The 26,608-nt window shown below is 37.4% G+C and overlaps 1 protein-coding gene across 1 annotated transcript; it reads right to left on the minus strand.

The window, feature by feature from the left end:
- Nucleotides 1-1,800: 1,800 nt before the first annotated feature.
- si:rp71-68n21.9 (kelch-like protein 9) lies at nt 1,801-24,608 on the minus strand. Its single transcript, XM_038272371.1, has 11 exons — nt 24,456-24,608; nt 23,649-23,702; nt 22,287-22,420; nt 21,975-22,150; nt 21,322-21,454; nt 18,271-18,467; nt 17,625-17,700; nt 16,979-17,536; nt 15,083-15,262; nt 14,873-14,986; nt 1,801-2,517 (listed from the first exon to the last, which is right to left on the minus strand). The coding sequence occupies exons 1-11, from the start codon at nt 24,509-24,511 to the stop codon at nt 2,018-2,020; spliced, it is 2,178 nt and encodes a 725-aa protein (XP_038128299.1). The 5' UTR covers nt 24,512-24,608; the 3' UTR covers nt 1,801-2,017.
- Between the last annotated feature and the right edge of the window lie 2,000 nt (nt 24,609-26,608).

Genomic DNA, 26,608 nt, shown 5'->3' on the forward strand with positions numbered 1-26,608 from the left:
ACTTTGCTGTACGCCGTCGCCATCTGAGGGCAGTACTTACCTATGCATCTACCAATTTTGCAGCTTTACTTGTGTCAACTTTCACATCTTGTTTCAAATGATGCTTGTGTCTTAGTTTTTTTTGGCATCCAATTTTTTTTGCACGTTTTCAAACATGATCATGGACTTTTTATATCTTTATTTTCACACTTCCACTGGGAGTTCCTTGGCTCCTTGTAAACAAACTTTTTATGCACAATATTCTACCTCCGGTCAGGTCATGTAGGTTATTCTCCAAGCGCTATAGGTTCACTAGCAAACAGAGATAACAAAATTGTAAAACACATGAATAAAAGATAAGAGTGCAACAATATGCCATTTCAACAAGTGTATCCATCTAACCAGGCTTTACCGTCCTATATCTAGCCTAAAAGTTGTTTTGATCTATTGATCTTCTTTTGAGAAGATTTTACTCAAAATAAGTGCAATGATCTATCAGTAATGTAAAATAACAGCACTTGCTTTGAGATTATATACATTGAGTTAAGGAAGTGCAGTTATCATTCTGCACTGAAAGATTTTTGCACTTACTTTGAATAGCATTTTTCAACAGAACATAAATAATCTAACATAATCTATTCTTGCTTGATATCAATCAAGATCAAAGGAACTTTTTTTTAAACTTAGATCTGAGATAGTAAGAATTTGCTTGCACTTTTGCAGGAAATGAGCTACCGGACTACAGAAACAGAAAAACAAGTTAGTTATTTTTACTTGTTTTGAGCAGACAGGTAATATAATGTTTGAGTAAAATAAGATTATTTACATTTAAAACGAGGGAAAAAAAAGACTTATTTCAAGTTCATAATATCTTAGTTTAAGGAGTCTTAATTTGAAAGTGTTGCAGGGTTATGTGTTAAGGAAAAATGCCATTATTCCATTGGCAGATCATCTTATTTACCTTTTCAAAATAAGAGCAAAAATCCAATAAAGTTTATTCTTTATTTGTTCGGTCAAATTAGCCTCCGTCATTCTTTTTTTCTTTTTTTTACTGTCTGCATTTTGTGCTCCAAGGTAGATGTCTCGATCACAGCTGAAAAGGCCTTGGCATAGCAGCCATAATCACAGCTGTCTGTTCTCTTATCTGGAGGTGAAGGATGAAGTTTCAAGGGTAGTTTTTGTCGTCAGACAGCCAAGAGTATGTGTGTGTGTTTTGCCTGGTTTAAGATAAGGCTTAGCTTGTGATATGCAGAGCATATGTGTGTTGTCTGTGATACAAAACACACAAAAAAAATCCCTCAACAGCAAACTGCTGTGGGGCTTTTTTCACTTTTCCTCACATTGACATCAATCAGCAAGTGTGGATCTTCTCAGTTAGTAGAAAAGGATCTGACAATTTAGCAGATCCAAACCAGCAGTTTGAAAGCCCAGATTTTGCTTAGAGGCCTAATTAAATAGAGGATAGTGAGTTCCACTTCTCTGACATGAAAACGACATGTGGTCTTTGTAGCAATGGCAGGGGCTGATGTCTCATGACTGAGCTACAAAAGTTTCACTTATAAAAACACAAGCGAGCCTCTCTGTGGCTTTTTCAGCACACACGCAGCATCACCCTTATTTCAATTCCGCAAATTCGGTTCAGTCCTTTAGAGCGTTTCTTACTGTAGAGGAGAAGTCCATGTTCCACAAAGGCAATTCTTGTTAAGCTTTTGTTTTATTGCTGTGATTTTATTGAGTATCCTTTTCTATGACAGAATTTTAATGGTGATAAATTAGTTTGACTGATGGTTTGTTTGTAAAACAGAACTCTTCAGTGTTTAGTGAAACGACCCCAGGCTGGTTTGATCTTTTATTGCAAACCTTAGAAATAACACAGGCAGCAGAGAATGAAGGATGCTACATGGCTAACAGCTTATAAAAAGGACAGGAAATGATGACAGGTTAAAAGATTTGAGTCAAACTGACTTTTTTTGCACATGAAACCTGTGTTACAACCCACAAATTGCAAGGTGTAAGCTGGAAAGCCCCGTGTGTGTGGCTAGCAGTTCTTAGCCGTGGGTAACAGGCAATCTTGTATCTCAGCCTCATCCACCAACCCCTCCGGCAGATGAACAGTCATTGTGCAGGCCCGGATCCCCCCCAGGGGCTCCAGCACATTGAATACCCTGTCCCACACGTCCTGCTCTGGGTCATACCGCTGGACGATGTCCACCATGCATCTGCTGTTCCAGGAGTACCCCCCTACCACATAGATCTGCCCGTTGAAAACCGTCACGCCAACATCGCTCTGGCCCCGGGGCATCGGGGCCACCACCGTCCACTGGTCCGTGTCCGGGCTGTAGTATTCGCATCCCAGGACGTCGTCGTAGTCACTGCTGCCTCTGAAGTGATTGCCGCCCATCACATAGAGCCTGTCCCCCACGGTGCACATGCAGTGCAGGCCACGGAGCTCCATCATGTCGGCCCTTCGACTCCACGAGTCGGCGACGGGGTCATAACACCAAAGCTCCTTCTGGAAGGTGTCACGGGTGATGCCGCCTGTAAAAGAAAACAAGTTAGATGCTTCACCTGAGCACATGTTGTTTTATTTAATAAAATAAAACAAATATTGCTGTTTTTCCAGTGAAACTATGGATAGGAAGAAATGTTCCAGTAAGGTTGGGTATTGTATAACCCTTTGGCATGAATTGGACACTAAAATTTAAAGAGAACCACTTAAAGTAACTTGGCTTCTAGGTAAGGAAGCCTGTTGAAGTTTTTTTGTATTTTTTTTTGCTTTTTCACTTTAAATATTTGCAAAGTAGATTTTCTTTTTTTCCTCACAACACACTGATATATATTTTGGTACCTGTCAATTTAACTGTATATATTTGCCCTTTTTTTTCTATACAAATATTTGACTCACATTCTTTTAATTGTATATTTTTTTATAATAAAATACACAGGACCTCTCATACATGTTAGATATCACAGCTGCTGTGATGTCCGATTTAAAATCATGCAGGTAAATAATACCTGCTGTCATTGTCTATTGTTAGCAGTGTAAGTAGAGGTCGGTAGTAACTATTTACGTTAAGTTGAGAGGCTTTTAAGATAAAAACAAACAAAAAATGTTTAGAACTATTTTACTGCATTGCACTCATAATTTCACTTAAAATATGATGAAGTGTCGCTACTCTAACTTGAATAAAATTCCAGATTATCGATCGTGAGTAAATTCACTCAAAAAAATAAAAAAATAAAGTTATTTTAAACAGAAATGCACTTTATGAGAAGTTCCTTAAAAAACAAACAAACAACAACATGAAATGGACATGGACACTTAAAAAGAGGTGAAAGGGGGAGAGGGGGTATGAGGTAAAGGGAAGAGAAACAGAGAGAGGGATAGAGAGATAGAGAAATTGAAGAGGGAGAGAAAAAAAAGAATAAGGGAAAGACAAAAAGGAAAATATAGAAAAAAAAATCTGTTAAAAAACTCCTGGAAGTCTGCTTTCAAACTTGACAAAAAAAGAAGGAAAACATGAAAAAACACATGAACCATGACAAAAGATGGAGTACACTGCAAAAAACGTTCTGAAAATGAGTACAAATTTCTTAAAATACAGTTTTTTCCTCTTAATTTGAGTAGGAAATTCAGATAATTTGCTAACGGAATGAGCATTTTTTACCCCTTAAGATAATCAGATAATATGCACTTGAAAAAAGAGACTGCAATTGTTTTTTCTTATTTTAAATGTAAATGGTCTTATTCAATTGTCAACATGTCTCGCTCACCTACTCAATTTAAGGAAAAATGCACCTATTTTAAGAAAACGGATTTACTTAGATTTACATTTTTTGCAGTGTATCCCGTCAACATGCAGGAAACACATGAATAAAAACACTGAAAGCAAAACCATGAAGATCAAATAATGTTATTTAAAGCTATGCATTGCTTAAGCTAGAGCTTACTATTAAGCATAACTGTGAATCGCAGAACACCTGTGGTGTATAACCATGAGTGTGCTTGCCTATAAGGTTTATAAGGCTTCTTCAGCAGGAAGAAATGCTCAATAGGAGGTGTGATTGGCTCCAGACCAACCCCAAAGAGCCCAGGTTTGACACAGAGGAGACCAGAGCTATATCCAAACGCACCTCAGAGTAAAGGGGCAAAGGGACGACAACAGCCTCATGGCAGCTGGTCAGACCCAAAGCAGGCCTAGATGTGGGCCCAGAAGGTATATACGTATGTATAGAAACATTTTAAAATAGCTTCTTCTCTTATTGTGTAACTACTATATTTCATGTATTTTTGAAGCACCTAATTTAACATATAGCTTTACTTTTTTGCAACTTTGCATACATTTTATAATATTAATTCTGTTGTGGTAACGAGTATTAAGAAGATTAGTTACTCAGTAATAGAGTATTTATCATAGTTTGGGGTTCTTATGAATCTTTTGATTTACCTCGTCTGTTAGTTATCTCTTAGGTTTACTTTAAGAATTTGCTGGGCTTTTTTGTGTTGCCTTAAGCACTTCATTAGTTTTTCTATTTCCATATTCTGTTATTTTGCCATTAGGAGGAATTTACTGCTCTGCATTTCAGTTGCACACTATTTACAACTTTGACCGTATCATCAAACTGGAGGAACTTCAGCTGCGCGAAGCTGACCCCATACCTACTTGAAAAAACTCAGCAAATAGACTGAATGGTTATTGCTTTTTTAGTGCAGGTTTGTGCACTTAAAATGGTCATTTGTAAAAAAAAATAAGAAACAAAAAAAAGGTCACCCGCTGGTCAATCATCTCCCTATTAAGCTCCAAATTTAAACAAAAATTATCTATTTGCTACTTGATCTGTGTACCTTAAACTGCCGTCTGTACCGGTTTCATTTTTAAGAAACGCACAATACAAACTGTATTCTTTTTATCAAATGACTTTTCCTTTTATTTGAGTAATCTTTTTATCTGAATAGAGAATATGAAGGAGTGCTATACACTGCAAACACTGATCAATAAATAAGAACAAAAATCTAAAAAAGTGCATTTTCCCTTTATTTGAGAAGGTTAATAAGATAATCTGCCAATGAAATGAATAATTTTACCCTTGAAATAAGATAATTAGGCTATGTAAATGAAATGATTTTTTCCCCAACTTTCAAAATATTAAAATTTTCCTACTTAACTAAAGCAAAAATATATTTATTTCACGAAAAATGTCAGATTTCAATTTTTTGCTGTGTACTCTAACAAGAGACCAATTGTGAGTACTCTTCCCTAAAGAACATATATAATTGTATAATCAGAAGCTGTATTGTGGTGACTTTTTAAAATTTTTTTTTTAAAATTGAGATAGTTTTCCACATTCTGGTCCTGTGGATTCTACTATTGTAAAGACATCTCCATTAACAATTCGCATGATTCTGCCCTCTCTAAATTTGCCAAAAAAAAGAAAAGAAAATTAAAAGCCATCCACTGGACTTTGTTTCCAAGTTTGAAGACGTTTCGCTTCCCATCTTTTTCAATAAAAAATGTCAGGAATAGTGTTGAGTTTGAGGTTTTATACAGTTGTGACAACCTGCTTGTTGCACAGAGCTGGCTGCACCGTTATTCATAAACCCTCCTGCTTCTTCACAGCTCAAGACACACCTTCTTTACGCCCATTTAACACATGCACTTACCTGATTGGTCCGCTGTTCAATCTGACTCCTAGCTCCAGTTTGAAAATGTCAGTGTCTCAGCAGACAGCGTAACAGAAACAGCTGCTGCTACTACGTCTGCATATTCCGTTCTATCGACCAGTAACAAAGTCAGTCCGAGGCCGTTTAATCCCTCGTACTTTCAGTATTTTGCCACTGTTCTGGATCCCACCGATCATTAAGGAAAAGGAGAAAACCAAACAAACAAAGAAACTTCATTCTGTGCTCCTGCCGTGCTGACGTGTCATCACAATTACCCGGAAGCCGGTGACATCACAGTTAAAGGTCCTCCTGAAACCAACAACAGAAAACCTGTTCCAGCGCCTGCCTCTGAGCAAGATTATTTTCTCATCAGACCTCTCTTGCTGTGGGGCAATCTATATTGGAGCCCTAATCCGTTGGATTATAATGGACATTTATTTTTGGAGAAGAATTTTGTGATTATTTTTTGATGGCTATATATTTATTTTTCTTTTTGAAATACAAGGACTGTTAAGCCTAATTTGTTGTCTTTTTGTGAAAAGTTTTCATTCCTTATTTGTAAGGGTCTACACACGCAAAAGTGTATGGTCCTTGTGTGACTGGTTTAAAAATCTATATATATTGATCCTACTTGTCAGGAGGGATACCTGACTGGCACCGCTAAAAAGTGACAAATACCCTGTTAAAAAAAAATAAAACTAAAATAATTAACCTTGTAAAAACCGTCACACAGTAACCCAACAAAGCCTTGTTTTTATTTTGGAAAAATGCAAATTGAAATGGACAAAGGGGTCCAGCAGTTTGGGATGGGCTTCGTTTGGCTTCTTTTGTTAGCCTGCAATACTCCATACCTGTCTAAGTGTCTAAAAGGGGGGCCATTAAAGGGAATAGTTGGCCTGGCTGAATAGGTGAGGTCCTCTGCTCTCCTGTACAGGGGCTGGGGTTGCGATGATAACTGGAAGGGAATAACTCAAAGCTGAGTCCACCCCCTCTGTTTAAGGTTGTTTTTTCTCTCTTAAACCACATATTTTCTTTATCCAAAATGTGAACATCCTGGTCCTCAAACTAATGTCCTTATTTCTCATACTAACGCATTATTCCAACAGTGTCTTTCCCAAAATGCAAAATTTTTTTTTCTTTTTGAGTTTTAAGTTACACTTTGATTTATGTCATTCTGTTTTCTAGGTCATCAGTTTATTTTCCATTTAGAGTTATACATTATAATGAAGCACTGTTGTATTCATTGTCTCCTTTCCCCTAGCTCCCTTCTAGACCCCTCTGTCCAGACCTGCTCCCAATCAGCTGATTACTCCATTCATTTCTCTCTTTGGCATTTATACTCCTCTGCAGTTACTGGTTGCTGGATTCTCCTCATTCCTTCAGTTTGTTCCTCATTAGTGTCTCCTAGTTTTTGTTTCTTACGTTTCTTATGATCAGTTCTGGATTACGGTTTCTATATTTTTACTTCCTTATTAAATTTAGCAAGAAATCATCTCTGCCTCTTCGGGTTCTGCATTTGGATCCTCAACAAGTATCCACTAATCCTTACAATAATAGCCTCCAAGATAAATCTATATTGGAGACAAAAAGTTACTCAGATAAGGGTCTAAAGCAGAATCGTGCCATCTTTAACAAGTAACGTTTTTACATAATATGGTTACCATCATTTATTTAAGCAATGCACTGACAGAATGGTTGGTGACTGGAATCCAGTCATTTCAGTTTGGCCAGTAATGGTGAATAACCATTAGCCCCTTAACACCAAGTGTATCATATTTGATACATGAGTTGTTTTTTTTTAACTCTACATCATCAGTGGGATATTTGTGTTGCTGAACAACCTTGCTCATACAGACACACATAGTCAGAGATGGCAAAAGTACTCACTTTCCGTACTTAAGTAAAAGTACAGATACTTGTGTTAAAAAATACTCTGGTAAAAGTGGAAGTACGGATTAAACTTCTTTACTCAAGTAAAAGTAACAAAGTACAGGCTTGTAAATTTACTTAAAGTATAAAAGTAAAAGTAGAAAACACTTTTTTCATGCCGTGGCCTACATTTTAAATGGATGTTTGCCAATAGGACTAGATCTCCGTTGTGTTCATTTTCAATCATCTCGTCGTCCATGCTGCTATGCTAACGCCACCGCCACCAAGCTGCAATGATTTGCCGCGAATGAATACCGCCGAATCTGTCGATTCATCTTGTAGTGGTGCGTCAAATGCAACGTAGATTCCCATCCAATTAGATTGAATTTGGTATTGATGACGTGAAAAATAATAACGGTAACTCCATTGAAATGATTCAAAACTAAAGTAACGAGCAAATTTTTTTAAATGTAAGGAGTAGAAAGTACAGATATTTGTGTAAAAATGTAAGGAGTAGAAGTAAAAAGTCGCCATAAAAATAAGTAGTAAAGTAAAGTAAAAATATCAGAAAAATCTACTTGAGTACAGTAACGAAGTATTTTTACTTCGTTACTTCCCATCTCTGCACATAGTGAACAGAAAATCTATAATAAGTTGCATGGAAATGAAACCTTATCTAATTGAACTAATTAAAAAAGCATGTTTTTGTTTTTACTTTGAGTTTTCAGTGAAAACAGTATTTTAAGTTTTCTGAAAATCATTTCACGGTTTAGGCTTTAAAGGGTTAGAAACTGAAATCCTTTGTAGGGACGTCCTGATAGCGCCGCTCTTATCTTATTTTTGCTTATGTTTCAGGAACACTGGAAAAAATGGAAATCTTTTTTCTTAAAATAAGTGCATTTGTTCTTGAATTGAGGAGGTAAAAGACACATTTTGCCAATGGAGCAAGACAATTTACACTTAAAATAAGAAAACACTATTGCATTGTCTTATTTCAAGTGTATTTTATCCAATTATCTTATTCTAAGAGTAAAAATTCTCATTCCATTGGCAAAGTCTCTCATTTACCTACTCAAATTAAGGGTAAATACACTTAATTGAAGAAATTTTTACTTATTTCTAGATCGTATTTCCAGTGAAGCTTAATAAAAGATTTTTTTTGTTAAAAGAAACTCTTTTTTTTCCCATGGATGCCTGTTGGTTGAACTGCTCTTTTACAACTACAATGGGACGTTGCTTCTGCTCTTAATTTAGATCATTAATGCAAAGTGAATAAAATACAATGACCTCTGTTTATTGTTCTTGTAGAGAAATCTCTTCCTGCTAAACTTGGGTTCTTGATTTCAAATTTATGGCTTAAAAAACAAGCCTTAAAATCTTTCATGTGGTCTTTCTGTAATGTTAAACAGAACATTTTTAATACAGTACATTTCACATGGAAGACATCTTGAAAAAAAATATATAGTTTATGCTAATATTAATAATAAAAAAATATGTGAAAAAAAAATCCCGTTTTGTTTGGCTTGTATTATTAAAACAAATGGGTTCTACATTATAAAAAACAAAATACAGAATTTAAAAAGGACAATTTGCAGTACATCTAGTCAATTTTAGTAAAGTGTATTTAATTTCAATATTTACAACAAAAAAAACTACAAAAAAGAAGAAGGTAACATCTATTGAAACTTAAAAACATCAAACCCAAGATCTGTGTGTTGCAAAGCAGCAGTGGTCAACGCCTCCATCCACGCTGCTTTCCTGTGGTTGCAGCAGTTAGCTGTGCTGCGTTATCAACACGGCTGCACAATATGTCTCAAATTGAAACTGCTGATTTTACCTTTTTTTTTTTTGCAGAACAATAATAAATGATAATAATGTTGATTTATGTACAGATAGATTTAGGGAAATATCCAATTGATTTTTCTTTAATACATTCACAGCATTTTTGCAAAGTTCTCTTGGGCTGACTTCAGCAGAGATGTTGCTTATGGGGACATGCGTGTATCACGATCGGCAAAATCGTTACAGCATTTTTAGATTTTCTTTTTTTATACTAAATCTCCTACTGTAAACAAAAGGAAGGATTTGGCTGTTGACTTAATTTTCTACCTAACAGGTAATGGTTATTTTTTAATTATTCTTACATTAAAATCATTTTTTAGAGTGTGGATTAAACTTAGATATCAAAGAGTAATAAAAACTAGAGTCAGGTAATTTGATAAATGTCTTATTTACAGATTAAATAAATATCCTTTCTTTTTTTTTTTTACAGCGAGTTTAATGTTAAAGCTAATGTTCACAGGGAAGGATGTGCACACTCACATCTTACTATCCTTCCTATGATTTTATAAACAGATGACATGTTTACTGGTCTCTATCAATAACTTCATCTGTTATCACCGTCTCCTTTACACTTTTTTATGATATAGTTTCATATAATATTTCATTCAATATTTTAACAAGAAAGTGAATCTGAAGTATGATAAAGTTTATTTTCCTTATGTGCAAAACCCTGCAAATGTTCTGCAGTTTAAGTTGGAACACTGAATAAGCTGATCTAAGAAGATGAAACATTTTCTTAAAAATAAATGTAATTGCCCTTAATTTGAGCAAGTAAATAATATTATAATACTACTAGTGGAATGTGGATTCTTTCCTTTAAAGTAAGATAATCAGATATTATGCACTTTAAATAACATAACTGAGCTATTTTCTTCTTATTTTTAGCATAAATATTATTAAACTGGCAAATTTAAAAAAAAATATTTTTGCACTGAGAGAAGGGACAATTGTTAGTCTTTCACCTCATAAATCTTGGCTTTATGGAAAAAGGGGAAGAAAGAAAACGGTTGTTGACAGAAACAAAATGCTTGGTTTGCCAGTAACTATGCGGCCTGTGGACAATCTGAAGGCTACATGAGAGTAAGCTATTTTTTTTTTTTCATGAACAAAAACCCTGTGTTTGAAAACTACTGCTGTAAAATGAAATGAACACACTCTGACATGTGGGTGTGGAAGCTTTACACAGTGGGGATGCTTTTCGTCAGCAGGAATAAGGAAGCTGGACGGAGTTCATGTGAAAACTAGTGTTGCACCGATGCCATTTTTTTGCCTAGATACCGATACCCCATACCTGGCTGTGCAGTATTGACCGACACCGATACCATCTGTTTCAAATATATGTGTGTGTGTATATATGAAGAACTTCATCCTACTTGGATGTAAAATAATTGCCATCATGCTGCCTACCTTTTTGAAGCAGGAAAAACACTAATAGAAAGTTAATCCAGAACTTTTTATTGCCTACCTGGAAAGTGTGACAATAGTTGAATAAACTTTTTAAACTCTCAAAATGGTATCGGTGCCCTATTTGTCTGTATTTACCACCATTTTAGTGCCGGATCGGGGCCCCGCCAGATACTGGTATTGGTGCAACACTATTGAAAATGGAAACACTTCCTGCTAGATCCTGTTCAGTTGCTGACATTAAATCCTTTTAAAATGCTTTACAGTGTGTGGTCGCATCATGACAGCTAAAGTAAAAGTAGAAAAAAATGCTGCAGACTTAATGATGAACTAAAAAAGCCACCATTCCATGCTCACATGGTCTATTTTGTTATACACATACAGACATCTTTACTAATATAAGGTAATTAAGAATCCGTAGGTTTAGACTTTGTTCCACATCTCTGAGGCCCACCTTAACCACAGGCCTTTAGACTTCCTGGTTCTCAGTGCTGCATGTGAAACACATGGGCTGCTCTCTGCTCTCAGTGCGAGAAGTGGTTTTCCTGTCCAAGGTTACCTAGATCAGGTTGAGAGCGGCTTGTCGAGGTCTTCCGGTAAACCAGAAAAAGTTTCAAATAGGTCAACTAAGAGAATGCTTTCTACAAACTTAACAATAAATACTAAAAGATAAGGATTTAATAATAAAAGGATTTAAGTTTGCATACTACTTGCTTAATCTTAGATTCAGCAGTAATTGCAAACGTGCATTTCCTTCCAGAGGATTCCAAAGTGTCACAGAGCTCTGATTAGGAATATTTTCCCATTGGTAAGATTACTATGTTAAAATCCCACAATAATATCAAAACAAAGGTAAAAACAACCCTGCTTTGCTCTGTGGCTGCTGCTGCCTGTGTGAACAGTGGCTATCAATACAGAAAGAAGAAGAAATGTGTGGTTTAGGAGCTGTGAAAGGGACCCTGTGAGGAAGTGTGGTTAGATAGTTGCTCAGGGTAATTTGATCTTTAGCTTTGTGTCAAACTTGCACTCTCTTGCTTATCTTTGATGCTTTGCTGTAACCATCAAACTACAACATGCAGCTTGTATTAGACAAGATCAATGCAGTTAATCAAAATTAAATAAGTTTAAATGTTTTTTTTTTTTTTGTAAAGCATGGGAATCAATTAAAAAACTCCGGTTTTGTCTCATTGGAAAAAAAAGAAAGAAAGTGACCTTTGGAAATGATGCAAAAAGAGATAAAACCTTTTCTCTGCACATACAGGGTGAGTCATTTTTGGCAAGGCTCATTTTTAGAAAGGTTATTTTGTGGCTTAGGTAAAATGACTTCACTCGGCTTCACTCTAATGTCAGTGGCAGGTGTCTGGTGTCCTGTTTGAAAATTTATACTTAAAACTAGGCTAAATACTTCAAAACTTAAGCTTACATTATGTGAGTAAGCATGTCATAAATTAGCAAATGCGTTTCAACATAAAACTATTGCTAAATGTGACTTTAGATGCTTAACTCTTTGCTTTTATGTTATGAAATAAAACATTTCCATGAGTTTTGACCAATCTAAGGGAGTTGCAGCTCTATTTTAGAAGTTAAGTCACCCCAGTATGCAGAATCAGGGAGAAGTGACTAAACTATGACATAACTGTGAGTTTTAAATATAGCTTGCTACCAATCTGCTGGTCTAAAATAACAAAACCAGTAACCATGGATGGAAATAATAATAAGAGATGACACAGGCTTTAACACCGAGCACATTTTAAGGGGATTTTAGATCCATGTAAAAAAAAAAAAAGAGTAGGGTTGAGAAGAATATTGTAAAATTAGATGATGTTTTTATGAAAGAGGAAGGTGGTTATCCTGGAAATAAGCAGTGTGAGCGCATGGAAAGAAATGTACAGGGAACAAGTATTAAACACATAAAGAAAATGATTTGGAAACAAGCCTAAAAAGCTATGAAAACAGTGGAAATCTGTCAATGTTTAGTTGGTGGTATGCCCAGATAAATATCAGCTAGCCTACAAAAGGTTTCTCCCTACAAAATACTGTGGGTCAGTTGGTAAAAATGAAGCGATTCATATGAAATAAAAGGATTGCTGCTGCTAAGTATGCATATGGTCACTGTTCATTTCTGCATGTCTGAATGTTCCACTGAGTGCAGTTATAGCCATTGTCTGCATCTGGGGGAAAATGCATCAATTCAACATGAACCAGCTTGTCCCTTTGTAAGATTTCTGACAGGATATAAAAGGATAAAAAAGTAGAAAACACTCATTCCAAAACAGGGAAAGACCTAAACTCTATGCACACTGACTGCACAATACTCTACTGCTGAAGAAAAGCATGCTTAAGTTTTGCTTAAAGGTATACTGGCGGATTTTTGCAAATTTTTTAAAAGACCCGCCCTCTCCACAAAAAACAATGCACATGCAAAACTCTGTGCCTGCTCCTGAGAGGGAACACCTATTTTAAATGTGTGCAAGATCATGCGCGAGCCCATTTCTCTTTTTTGACTTTCTCCAAATAGCATGCCAAACTTTACCTGTCGAGCAGAAACTTTGTAATAGAAGCATCAGTGGGAACCTGTGCTATCAGTGTGCGCCATCATGTGAAAGAATCACCCAAAGAAACTGTAGCTCACCACAGATATAAGCCTGAAAGTTTGCATGTGCGGAAAAAGATAGCTAACTGGGGACGAGCTCGTAGGGCGGCCTTACATAAATTATCACTAGATTGACAATTAGGAGGACCATTAATTTTTATGATCCAACCGGAAAAAGAGCATCCTCCAATATACCTTTAAGTTGCTTTGGAAAAACAGTGAAATAATGCGATGGTATTATCTGGTCAGATAAAGCTAAACTAGTTCCATCAAAGTACCATTATAAGAATAGCTTTTACATAAGGTTGTTAAAAAAAAAAATTGTTTAAGAGATTACATTTTTAGCTAATCTTTTATTTTCTGTTTATTTAGATTACTTGGCTTGTTGCCAATATCTGGTGTGAATTTCTGTCCACACATGGCTCCAATGTGACATGGACGGCTCTAGACGGGTGGGCCAGCAGGGGCTAGTGCCCCTGAAGAACTGGGCCCTGTTACAGCCCCTGTACTGAAGATATACTGAACATATTTCTTATGATTATATGAGCTGGGACAGATGCTGTGCTTATTTCCCCCCTCTGTTTCATCTTTTTATCTTCACCTGTTTTATCTAAACAATGATTTAAAAAAGCGTTGCACTTTTAGCCTTAGTTGTATTGAGATAGGATCAAAGTTTTAGGCACTGGACTATAAACTCTGTTTATAGTTTTTTCAAATTATCAGATGTAATTACCATAACAATCTAATGAATACTATATATACATGTACATCATTAATTTAGCACTTTTGGCACATCAGTATTATTATGTTACATCAACACATTAATTTTCTTGTGACGAGTTTGTATGTCATATTACATGATTTATAGACTTCATTGACTTCATACTGACAATGCAAAGTGACGCACCTATTTTTATTTATTATAAGTTAAAGTAATCTACTTATGCTATGAAACAGATAGTGTGTGTCCAAGTGATGAATTTATCTTTATTTTAAAAATCTTAAGCTCCACTGAAAATGAGAACATCATCGTTTTTCGATTCTGTAGCGAGCATATTGTTCACATTGAGACCGGTCTAACTAGGGAGTACCAATATGGCGGCCGGTGGCTTCACTTAAACCCCGTACTACCAACAGGCAATCAGCAATCCAGTGAATAAGTAGAAATCAGTGGTTTTAGGGGTTTTATAGCAAAAAACTCAACTTTAAAAAGCCCAACATGCTGATTGCGATTTTGACAGATACCAATATCCTTTAATAGTTTTCAATTTTGTTTTCTTCAACTAGAAAATAACAATACCAACTAGATTTTTTTAAATTTATTTTCATATTATTGTTCTATGTCCTCCCAAAAAACAAACAAAAAATACACTTGGCCCCATCCTGCAGGCAGCCTTTTAACTAATCTATGTAAATATTTCTAAAATGTGTCTATCTGTTTGGAGGACAAAAAATGCAAACTCGAAATTTGTACAGAAATACTGCATTGATACCGCTGAATGTCTTGTAAAAGGTTCCCTCACCTGAGATGTACATGAGACCACCATGAACTGTTCCAGCATGCCCATAGTGAGGCTCCACCATGTTGGTTACAAAGGTCCACTCATTTTTCTTTAAGTTGTAGCACTCCACTGTGTCTGAGTTTTAAAACAAATGAGCGAGAGAAAATGGTGAAAATGAACAACTGGACCTTCCTTGCAAGAAATGTTGACAGTTTTTGAATGTGGGCTTACCGATTTCCCCTGAGGCGTTTCTTCCTCCCACTGCAAACAGTTTCCCCTTCAGAGCGCTGAGGTGGAAAAATGTCCTTTTCTCATTGAGTGAGGCAATCTGAAGCCATTTGTCAAAGCGTGGATCATAGCGATAGGCGCTGTCTATGGCCGTCTTGCCCTTTGTGTCGTATGTGCTCTGACCTAAGAATTAAAAAAGAATCAGGGTAAACCTCCAAAATGTAGCTTGAAAGAGTTTTATCTCATTTGTTTAAAAGCTATGAAATTAATCAACATCTTTTTACCACAATGATCAGCTTAGCCTCAGTGCATTCTTCATGTATAGCACCGACAATACATTAAAATGTTCATAGTCTCGTTTTTTTTTTACATTTTCTTATTCATATGCCAAGAAACTCACTGCATCCTGCTTGATTAATTTTTTTTTGTTTTACATTTTAATCAGTAGGTTAAAAAAATAAAGCCCTTTCTATATTTACAATAACAATGGAGTCAGATGCAGCAGCTGCAGCCTGTGGTGCATTCAGAGAGAAGCGCAACTCTCCTGTTTTAGTCACACATACACAAAGCTTCCACTGATGCCCCCTGAATGAAAAGCAAGATGTAAATATAATATTTAGCATATTTTATTTTCTTTGAAATAGTTGCACTGAACTGGATCCCTCCTTGGATTATATTCATTCACAGCTTTAACAACAGCTGGTGCCTCTGCTAATGGTGTGTGGCTGATGCCTCTGCTAATTGTTTTTAAATTCAATTTAATAACATAATTGATTTATGTAATTTTGGTTCAGTTAAAATATTGCTAAATACTAAAAAGTATTTCAGAGAGTTTATCTTTCGTTTATTGTGTTTTAATCACTTCTCTTGCCCATGTCAATAATCCTCTCTCCTTTTGGAAGATCAAGATATTACCAAATATGCAAATGAGCTTATAATATCATCTAGCGATTTCCAATGACTTTTAGGGCAGCTAATAGCAAAAAGTGACACAGGTATGATACTTCTCATGTGCACGGAAAAAGTAGTTTACTGCAGCTAAGCCAGTTAGCACCTCCCAGTAAAGTGTTGAAATAATGAAGATAATTCAAAGATTCAGTGTGAAAAAAAACACAAAAATGATTTATTCTATGAAGGATAGGACTTGAACAGGGCTCTAAATACAGGCTGCACCTTGTTCCATGAAGCTAAAGCTGCATAGGTGTTCAGATGTGAGCGCTAAGGTGATCAATGGGAGTAAATGTCCTTATTAATAGAAACACTTGTGGCTCAGAGCTCGTCTGCCTGGCTGTGTGTTTCCTGGACGGGGCCGCCTTTTACAGCTGCTTTTTGTTTCTCTGCTTCTGTCTCCTTGAACCCCAGTCGGCCTCGGCAGATGGCCGCTCACACTGAGCCTGGTTCTGCTGGAGGTTTCTTCCTGTTAAAAGGGAGTTTTTCCTCTCCACTCTCGCTATAAGCATGCTTAGTGTGAGGGATTGTATTTGAGTCAATGAGTCAATGCAATCAACTGGTTTTCCTTAGATAGAAAACTCAATTTATCAATTTGACTGTATGACCTGGTTGAACTGTAAAGTGCCTTGAGATGACGTGTTGTGAATTTGGCGCTATATAAATAAACTGAATTGAATTGATTTTACTGATCTTCCACAAAGCACAGTTTTTGCTTTACTGCGAGGAATTGCAGGACAGTTGGGCTCCATTTAACAGTTGCCATCTGGTTCTCTGGTATTGTCAGTAAAAGATATTTTGCACCCGGAGCTGGAATTCTATTTAGGCTTAAAAAAGACTATTTAAATGGTATCAGGACAGACACTGGATGTATATAACCTTATTTTATCGAGGTGAAATGTTTTTAGGTTTAAATTTCAGGCTTGTTGTGCAAGTAGAAGCAGCTCTCACCTCCAACAATAAAGAGGAAGCCTCCAAGAAGAGCTACCCCGTGTTGGTAACGAGGCACATCCATGGGCTTCAGAGGCCTCCAGTAGCCGGTGTTCTCATCATAAAGCCTCAGCTCCCGGCTCACCACCAGTTGTTGTCTCATTACGCCTCCAAGCGCCAGGATGTGAGTGGCGTCTGATCGAATCTGCGTCCTCTCGGTTTGCAGGGCTGGCTGCATGTAAGGCATCATCTGGTAGTTACTGGCCTCCAGCAGGAGGTTCACGCAGGCGGTATCAGAGCGCATCATGGAGTCACTTTCCTCCTCCTCATCTTGGGAGATCTGAATCAGCTCATTGGGGCTCATAAGTGGGAAACGAATGTGGCGCATCAAGGCGTAAACGGAGGAGTGACGTGAGGGAGGGTCGTGCTCCAGCCACCCTTTGGCAATGTGGTAGAGCTCCAGCTCGGAAAAACCGCTCAGCGAGTTGCTGGCCAGAGCATTGGCGATGCTGGTCTCTGAGAGCTGCTGGTAGCGACCAGAATCAACCAACGCTGTGAGGTTCTGGCTCACAAACTTACCTAGGGTTGATAATATGGAAAAGGTGCACTTTAGGGTAGGAGAATTTCACACATAAGTGGTGGCGTTCCAATGGTTGTCTTAACTCACCTATGTTCACCAGAACGTCTTCAAGAAGCAGGTCTGTAGCAATCTTCTCCACTTCCACACAGTTATCAATGGTAATCTATACCAAAAAAAAAAACAACACAATCGCATTAACTCAGATATATCATACATGATAAACTGTAAATGCCTGTACTTATATAGTTATATTTGAAGTCAGGAGATTTGACCAAAGCGCTTTACACTAGAAAGTAAGTAAGTACGGTAAGTAATGTTCATTTATATAGCACCTTTCACACACGGAGGTTACAGAGTGCTTCACAAAATTACAATACAAATAAAAATACATTTACAGTCACAAAAAGACATGTTAATAAAACAACCCTTAATTTACTGGCAGTCAAATACTTTCTTAAAAAAAAGGTTTTCAGTTCGCAATGCAGGTGAAGTTCCTGATCAAGGACACAATGAAAGTCAGAACCGGCACTTGAACCGACAACCCTCCGATTGCGGGGCAAACTCCTTCACCTGACACCCATCCTTAAATGTGCTGCTGCCATCATGCATCTTTTAACATAGATCTAACTTAGAGAACTGGAAGTCCTTGAAGGCTTTTGAGGAAGAGGCCTGCGTTATAAACCACCACTCATTACTGTATGTGTTAGATAAAAAAATACAAGAAATTTCTTACCTCACTGCTCAGAAGTTCGTTGCAGAAGCTCAAAACAGGCATGACTTGCAAGAAATTTGCAGCTTCAAGTGTATCCTGGAGGTTGCCCATGTCAAGGCTGACTTTGGATGTGTAAATGAACTCTATGATGTTCTTTAAGCCTGCTTTAGTGACCCCATACAGCTTGATCTCTCTCATCTCCTGCTCCCTCATGCCTCCTTAACAGAGCACATAAAAAATAGGTGTAAGAGGACAGAAACAAGGTGAATGCATGAATTTGCATCACTTGGTAGGATTTGTATTGAGTTGACACCTAGATGGCCTACTAACAGAGGACAAGCACAATGGAGTGGATTATAGCAAATTATTGGTCTGTTTAGAGGCAGAAACCAAAACTAGAGGAGATGAAGGTCAGGACAGCTTCCCTTTTCACGTTAATTAAAGATAAAATAATAATTGACAGTAGTTTATGACAACTTGGTTTGTTGGTTGGAGTTCAAAAAAGCTAACAACATATATTTTATAATGGCTGTCTCTTCTTCCTGTTGGTAATGTTCATGGACAGCATCTTAAAGGTACGTTGGTAGACATTTTTTATTTATTTATACACCACTAACTCACTCGTATGGGCTACAGGTTCCCCTGCACCACTTCCTGAACTTTGTTTCCTGTCTTTCATTACTGCACAGACTGATGAAACCAGGTCGGTGTGAGCTTCGTAATGATAACAACGCTCAGATACATATGCATTAATCAGTCTGTCCAGTAATGAAAGACAGGAAACGAAGGAGTTGGCCAAAAGTTCAGGAAGTAGTTGATCTAAGCATGTAGCTCATTGCAAACAATGTTTTTATGACAAATTACAGCATCCTGCTGCTTTTCCAATTGTTAATTTGTGTCTTTATTTAGTTTATTACTCAATTTGTCAGTAAATATATTGTTTCTGTTTGGTGATACATCAATCCCCATGTATACAATTGGTCAACAAGCTGAAGCAATGGAGCATAGTTAGGGGAAATAAGAAAAGTTCAACATCAAGTGTAAAAAGGTGCAGGAAAATGTTTGATTTCAAAAGCGATAAAACTGTAGTTGTGCTGTAAAAAAAAAGTCAGAGAGTTGGAGTTTACCAAAGGTGGATCTAACCAACCGGGCAAAAGTTGGTTTAAGACATTGACATTGAAAATATTGAAAGGACGACATGGTTTATATCCAAACAACATCCACATTTGGTTGAAAAGTGAAAGGTGAAAAGCTGTAATCTTCAGATTTGAAAAGGTGGGAAAAAGATTTTCAACGTCTTTTTAGCATAAATTATTGGACTTATTGGGACAAAATAAGACCAACCAAAGACAGCCTGATTTTTAACATCTTTTTCTGGACTAAATACAGACTATGACGGACCGACCGGATTTAGTCTAAACACCAACGTCTAAATGACGGCTAGTCTTTGGGGGGGAAGCACAGGAAGCATTCTAGTGTCGCTGTGAAGTTGATAGACATGTGATGACATGTCTTACCAAATAGTGCTACAAGTGTTACCAATACATTGAAGCCCTGTTCTCACTCAGAAATGATGGTTTTCTGTGAGGCATAAAAAAATGACCAGTACCTATTTAGTAGCCAGTGATGGGAGTAACGTCGTTACTTTTTTTTTTTAGTAACAAGTAGTTACTAATTACTAATTACTTTTACTGTAACTATAACGCAGTTACCATTGCCAACACCCCGTTACTGCACGTTACTCAGGTCACACAATGAACAATTTTTTTATGATGGGACTCGTGCGCGACTTGTCATGAAAGAGGAGGATGAGATTGGCTGATGTATAGTGAGATTCTGTCTGTCAGTTGGGTAGGTGGGTGTTTCCGCTGGTGGGTGTTAACGTACAGCACACACAGAGAGATGGAGAGTGAGGAGGACACCAGCAGCAAAACAGCGTTTTCCAGATGGAAATACCGATGTTACGTCGAGCTGCGTTTCCCCATCAGATACGGTTTCCAATGCACGTTCGCACAGCGCAGGTGGCACGATTCGCACATGCTCGCTAAAGGCACGTAACAGCCGCCCTGTGCTTGTTAGCCTATGTGGAGAAAGGGAGAAATCGGGATGGATGGATAAATGGATGGATGGATGGATGGATGGATGGATGGATGGATGGATGGATGGATGGATGGATGGATGGATGGATGGATGGATGGATGGATGGATGGATAGATAGAGGGTTACGGGGGCTAGAAACGCAAAAGTAATGCAATAGTTACTTTTACTAGTAACTAGTTACTTTTATTGTAGAGTAACTCAGTTAGTAACTAAGTTTGAGAGAAGTAACTAGTAACTATAACTAATTACTTTTTCAAAGTAATGTGCCCAACACTGTTAGTTGTTGTGTCAATGGCCACCATTTGGCTTTCTGCTACTTCTGGTTCTGTAGTTGTGGTACTGCTGAGGTTCTATCTGAGGTTGAGTTATGTTTGACACACGTACAATCTGCAAGGAAAATGAGCCACCGATCACAACATCTGTATTATTTATTGTCTGTGTGATTTTTTCCCCTCATTCTAGCCTGCTCCAGGGTGTGTGATACAGTAAAAATGTCAAGTTGATCACACCACACCACATGGGGAAGTAGAAAACACAGCCATTAATAATTTTTTAAAAGCCTCTTCAAGAGAAACAGTCATTTCTTTCCACAATCTGTTGATAGCAGTGTTATTCATGAGCTAAATCGTTGGATGTCTCTTTTGTGTTTGCAAACTGTCCTTAGTGAGAGCTGTCGCTTGCTTGCCATGTGGCCTTGCAGAGGGGCCTGGAAGCTAAAAATGATGGATGCATCAAGCATACACCAAGGTATAGGCTCAAAAAAGATAAGGGGACTATAAGGAAAGACGCTCGGTATGCAGTCTAATTTTATTATAATCAACTGGATTTTAGTCTTTTTGGTGACTATATATAAGCTGCTTATTAAATAGGAAACAACAAACTATAAAAAGGAAAATATCTAAGACCTTTCTACAAAACAGCTTAATTTTCTTACATTTTCTGCCAAATAATAGAAAAGACAGCTGAACAAACCTGTGAACATTGCCTTGAAGTAATCACTGCATGAAGCCATGATGACTCTGTGAACTGGGAAAGTTTCTGTGCTGTCTCCTGGAACCAGGACAACATCACACAGAGTCTCATCTCCTCGAAAAGTATCCAAACCCTTTGGAAGGAAGCCATATTGAATTTATGAATACATTCATGAAGACATTTTCCCCATAAATAGCTGACAATATTCACTGCAAAAAATGTAAATAAAAAAAAGGAATTTTTTCCTAAAATAAGTGCATTTTTTCTTGAACTGAGGTGCTAATTGAGACACTTTGCCAATGGAACGAGACAATTTATATGTAAAATAAGATAAAAACAATTGTATTGTCTTGTTTCAAGTGCATATTATCAAATTATCTTATTTTAAGAGTAAAAATACTCATTCCATTGGCAGATCATCTTATTTACCTACTCAAATTAAGGGTAAATACACTTAATTTAAGATATTTTTTACTTATTTCTGGATCGTTTTTGCAGTGTTGACATCAGAATTTTTCTAATCAGCATTTTTTGTTGTTGTTGTTATTCAGATAACAAAAAACTTTATTGAGTCATAAAGCTTAAACTTTTACACATTATATTAGAACCAAACACAAGGACCCACTTCAGAGTCAGTTTTGAGGAATAATGACCTGCAACACAGCCGATCCGTGTTCATCACTACTGAACACCTTGGAAAGAGGCCGAGGTGGGAGCTTGGGCTTCGTGGATTTGTCGGGGCGTTTAGGTGGCCGATCCATGGGAATGGGGAAAGGAGAAGGTGCTGGAGGGGGAGACACTGCAAGGGCTGGTGGAGGAAGCCTTTCATCTGCAACCCCAAACACAGATGAAGATCTAGTGGTGAGGAGGGCTACAGAAAAACCCAAATATTCCTACTCTAGCTACAACATCCTGTTTATTGATCATGAACCTCTTTTAATGTTGTAGGGAGTTACTGTACACACCTTCCTGAACAGGTGGAGCAGGAGGCCTTTCCTGATGAGCTGGAGCTCTTGGAGGATCCCTGGACTGATGTCTGCTGCTCATTCGGGAGAATCTGCGGCTGAGCCTGCCTGCCCCACTGTCATCACCACTCGCCCTGAAGGGGAGAAGACCAGGAGATCAACCATATGGATTCACCAAATCATGAAACTTTAGGGAATTTTAGAGGTTAAAAAACAAAAACAATCAAATCCAAAAAATCTGCAGGAATGTTTGAAAGTTTGAAGTAGTTAATTAACCTTTATTGTGCAGCTCTTTCCCCAGAAACACTTCCTTAACTCTCACTTGGTCTATCAGAAAAAAGCCACAATCTAACTTTGGCTCCTTTACTCTTAAACTTTTGATTCACTGATAAAACTTTTCCTCACTGCAGCTTATAAAACTCCTCCATGTGATTTGCTGTCTGAACACGGTGTGACAGAAAAAAGAGGAACCAGGGGACTTAAGTCAAGAACAAGACTTCTCTTTTCTTAAAGCTAAGATTTCAACAGAGTAATAGTGAAAGGACAAGAACAAAATACATCTGATGCAAAAAAAGTTTATTGCTGAAATACATTTACTAAGGCAATAAAAAAAAATTAACTGCCAACAAGTCCAAATCTAATCGCCCCAATGGAACTGCAAAAATAAGAAATAAAAATGTTTGGGTTCAACATCTCTGCACCTCCTGCATCACAAATGTTTTAAAAACACTTCAGTTTATCTTTAAAAAATCTTATCAAAGAATGTAAAATCTAGAAATAACCAATCCTCTCAAAGATTCTAAAACTAAAACCTTTTTTGTTTCAACAGTTTTAGTAGAAAATATTTTTGGATTGCAAAAACAAAAATATTAGAGCGAGCACCACTTTAGCCTTTACCCCCACACCGGGCTGAAGTCCCTGTTCATAAAAGAAAAGCACAATTTATAGTGTTTGACAAATTTTCCACTGGGACTTAAAAGGAAGGCAAACCGTGGGCTACTTTAAGTTGTGGTATCAGCAAAGGGGATTCCTGCTTAGTGAGGTTGACACCCTAAAAAGAAACAGATCTTCTGCCAAGACGTGGAGAAACCAAATGTTGCGGAAGTAAATTGTTGCTGCTAACATGAGGCAGCAAACAGAATAGAGAATCAGTGCTGAGAGTCTTTCATGCCATCTAACAGATAAAAAGCACTGCCTGCACACGACCACTGGTTCACTTCCTGTCTTTTTGCAGCAGTTGTTTGCCACTAATGTTCCACATATGTGCAATTTGTCAAAAGCCATTCCCTCAAGGTGTGAGGCTGAGAATTGTATTCATGGCGACAGCTTAAGTGTAATCTTTGTTGAAATGTCCTTCCTTACCCCTGTTCATTGTCACCTGGAGGCTGAGGGCTGTTGTTGCGCTGGTGATTCTTCCTACAAGGAGAAGAAACAGAAACCAGAGGACTGTAATCTAAACGTTTTCAAGCTGTTTGCTAAAAAGACCAAACTGATAAAACTGCTTCAGATGTCATCTTTTGAGATGCCTCACAAAAGGGTCAGCGTGTGTACAAGTTGCACTACTTGCACTCGTATCCATTTCATGCACCATGATTTTACGTAACCTTTGTCACTTCTGTAATTTCTGTTGCTCTTCTGTTGTTGTGTATCTCTTCTCTACTTTTACAATAAGATTTCAATAGTTAGCAGCACACATATAAAATCTGATAGTTGTGAAAACACACAAGCAGAGTGTTCTGGTGAAACATCTTGCCTCCCACACAATAATAATTACTAAAGTGGTTCTGCGTGTACTGTTGCTTGAACAGTGTGTACCAGAGTAAGTATGTGGAAGAAAGGATTCTGCAAACAATTTAAATTCTTTTAAATGGCTTTTTCTTTAACTGTTATGTCTGTTGTTCAGCAGTGGGAAAAGTATTTTTAAGTGTCTTTAGTAGAGTAGGAACTTGTATACACATGACCACCATATTTAGTAAAACTCAAATGGCTTCCAGCAGGAAACTAAACATATGGTATAAGTTAGAGCTAAAGGCTGGAGGGAGGCCATATTTAAAAGATGACCAAAAAGTTGACCTTTTAAAAGCGAACTTAAGTAGGATGTAACTTCTACTGCATAAATCGTTGAGATCCAAAACTGTAAAAAAACAAAAAAAGAAGTGTGTGACCTACCTGGAGGAAAGCTTCCTCAGCAGACTGGATCCAAGGCCCCCCTCCAGATTGTCCATGTAATGTCAAAGAACTCAGAGAAGAAGATGGAGCAGAAAATGTCTGCTGCACTGCACCAGCTGGCTGAACAGTGGTAGCATCTGAGCGAGTATCAACGTCTCTTAACCGAGACCTCAGTCACTTCCTGTGCTACTTCTCTTTCTCAGTCTGCGTCTTTTCCGCATCTTGCTGCTCTACACCCAGTTATGTCACATTTGAGATACTGTCAGTGTTTTGGTGCAAGATCTACAACCTGTTTTTAAGTTTTACCTCTTTTGGGGGATTTTGTAATAATTTACTCTCTGCTATTTGTTACAAAAAAGTCAAAAACCATTTGGACCTTAAAACGGTATTATATTTCCCTTCCATGGTGTGACATGTGTGGCTGTCTGACCTAATTAACAGCTTGAGGAGGTTTTCAATCAGACTTGATCAAGCTGTTTGTTTTAAAACCATTCTAACCCATCAATGTCGTACCGTTGGGCATTTAAAGACTGATCAGCAGGGTAATCCTTTTAGGGTCGAATGTTAATGCATTAGAAAAAGAAAAAAAAATAATCAAAAGAATATGAAGATCAAGTGTGGCTTTACTGTGACTCTTTACACATTTTATCAACAGATTTAAAGACATAGGCTCAGATTTAGACACATACACCTTATTTAAATGAATGATCCTCAGTAAGTTTGAACCTTTTGAGACTATTAACTTTCTGGCATATTTCTATTAGATCAGAGTTTTGCAGACAGTGAGCATGTGATAAATACTCATTGGTCCTTTTTTCCACACTTATGTAAACTGCATTTTGCATTTTGAACATTTTATGCTTGCAGGTAAGTAAGTACTGTAAGGCCACCAGTTTGTCACAACTATGAGTTCATGCTCATCTTCTAGGCTCCTGGAGATTCTCTCCTCCTTGTGTGTAAACCTGTTCTGTGCACTCCAGCCAACTTTTGGCACTTTAAGGGTGAAACCAACCTGAGCAAACAAACTGCCTGCTATTGGCAACTTATCATGAAATCCTGCATCTTGAAACAGTCTCTATTCTTCCAAGTTGTGGCTAGTAACATTAGCAAAGCATCTTTATAGTAATAGCTGTTCAGAGAACCAAATATTTGTCTGATCAGGTAAGTGTATTCTGTTTTGTTGTTGGACAGCAACGTTTAGCTTGGTTAGATCTGAAGTTCAAAGGGAGCTCAGACTGCCGTCCTATGACTGTTTCAGGGATGGAGACTCTTCCAAGTTACATGGTGCATCAATATGCTGAATACTGACCTGAAAAATGTATGGTAAATAAATGTTGATATGCACCAGAATAGAAAGTGCAACTGATACTGCAGGTTACTTGGATAAATTTAATTTTTATTTTTATAGGTTGTTATTTACAAGGATTTCAAAATTAGGCTGTTGCACTTTCAGCTTCAGTCATATAGAGGTAAGTTTTTATCTGCATTGTCTTTGGTTTCCATGGCTACAAAAGCTCTCTGGTTCACTTTATATTTCAAACAATAAATGTTTTTTGATCCATTATTTTGTTCCATGACCCCAAAGTAAAAAAATAAAATAAAATTTAGAACAGCCACCAAATAAACCGGTAACTCAGATTAATGTGATTCTTAGGCCAAAAAAGTGTCCCTTTAGATACAAAACCAGTTTTGATGTTAAATAAAGCAGAAGGACCTAATTAATAGGAGTGTATGGAAAAAAAAAATAGAATCTGTCAAATATTGGAATATTTCTTTGGATAATATACACTCACCGGCCACTTTATTAGGTACCCCATGCTAGTAACGGGTTGGACCCCCTTTTGCCTTCAGAACTGCCTCAATTCTTCGTGGCATAGATTCAACAAGGTGCTGGAAGCATTCCTCAGGGAGCTTGGTCCATATTGACATGATGGCATCACACAGTTGCCGCAGATTTGTCGGCTGCACATCCATGATGCAAATCTCCCGTTCCACCACATCCCAAAGATGCTCTATTGGATTGGTTACTGTGGAGGCCATTTGAGTACAGTGAACTCATTGTCATGTTCAAGAAACCAGTCTGAGATGATTCCAGCTTTATGACATGGCGCATTATCCTGCTGAAAGTAGCCATCAGAAGTTGGGTACATTGT

The sequence above is a fragment of the Cyprinodon tularosa genome, unplaced genomic scaffold (genome assembly GCF_016077235.1).
Source record: "Cyprinodon tularosa strain WSP-4 unplaced genomic scaffold, ASM1607723v1 ctg826, whole genome shotgun sequence".
Classification (NCBI taxonomy): Eukaryota; Metazoa; Chordata; class Actinopteri; order Cyprinodontiformes; family Cyprinodontidae; genus Cyprinodon; species Cyprinodon tularosa.

Coding starts and splice junctions, on each gene's coding strand:
- si:rp71-68n21.9 (XM_038272371.1), bottom strand. CDS start 24,511: ATGGACAATCTGGAGGGGGGCCTTGGATCCAGTCTGCTGAGGAAGCTT. Junction 18,468..21,321: donor CTTCAAGGCAATGTTCACAG/GTTTGTTCAGCT, acceptor TGCTCTGTTAAG/GAGGCATGAGGGAGCAGGAG. Junction 17,537..17,624: donor AGACGTTCTGGTGAACATAG/GTGAGTTAAGAC, acceptor TATCAACCCTAG/GTAAGTTTGTGAGCCAGAAC.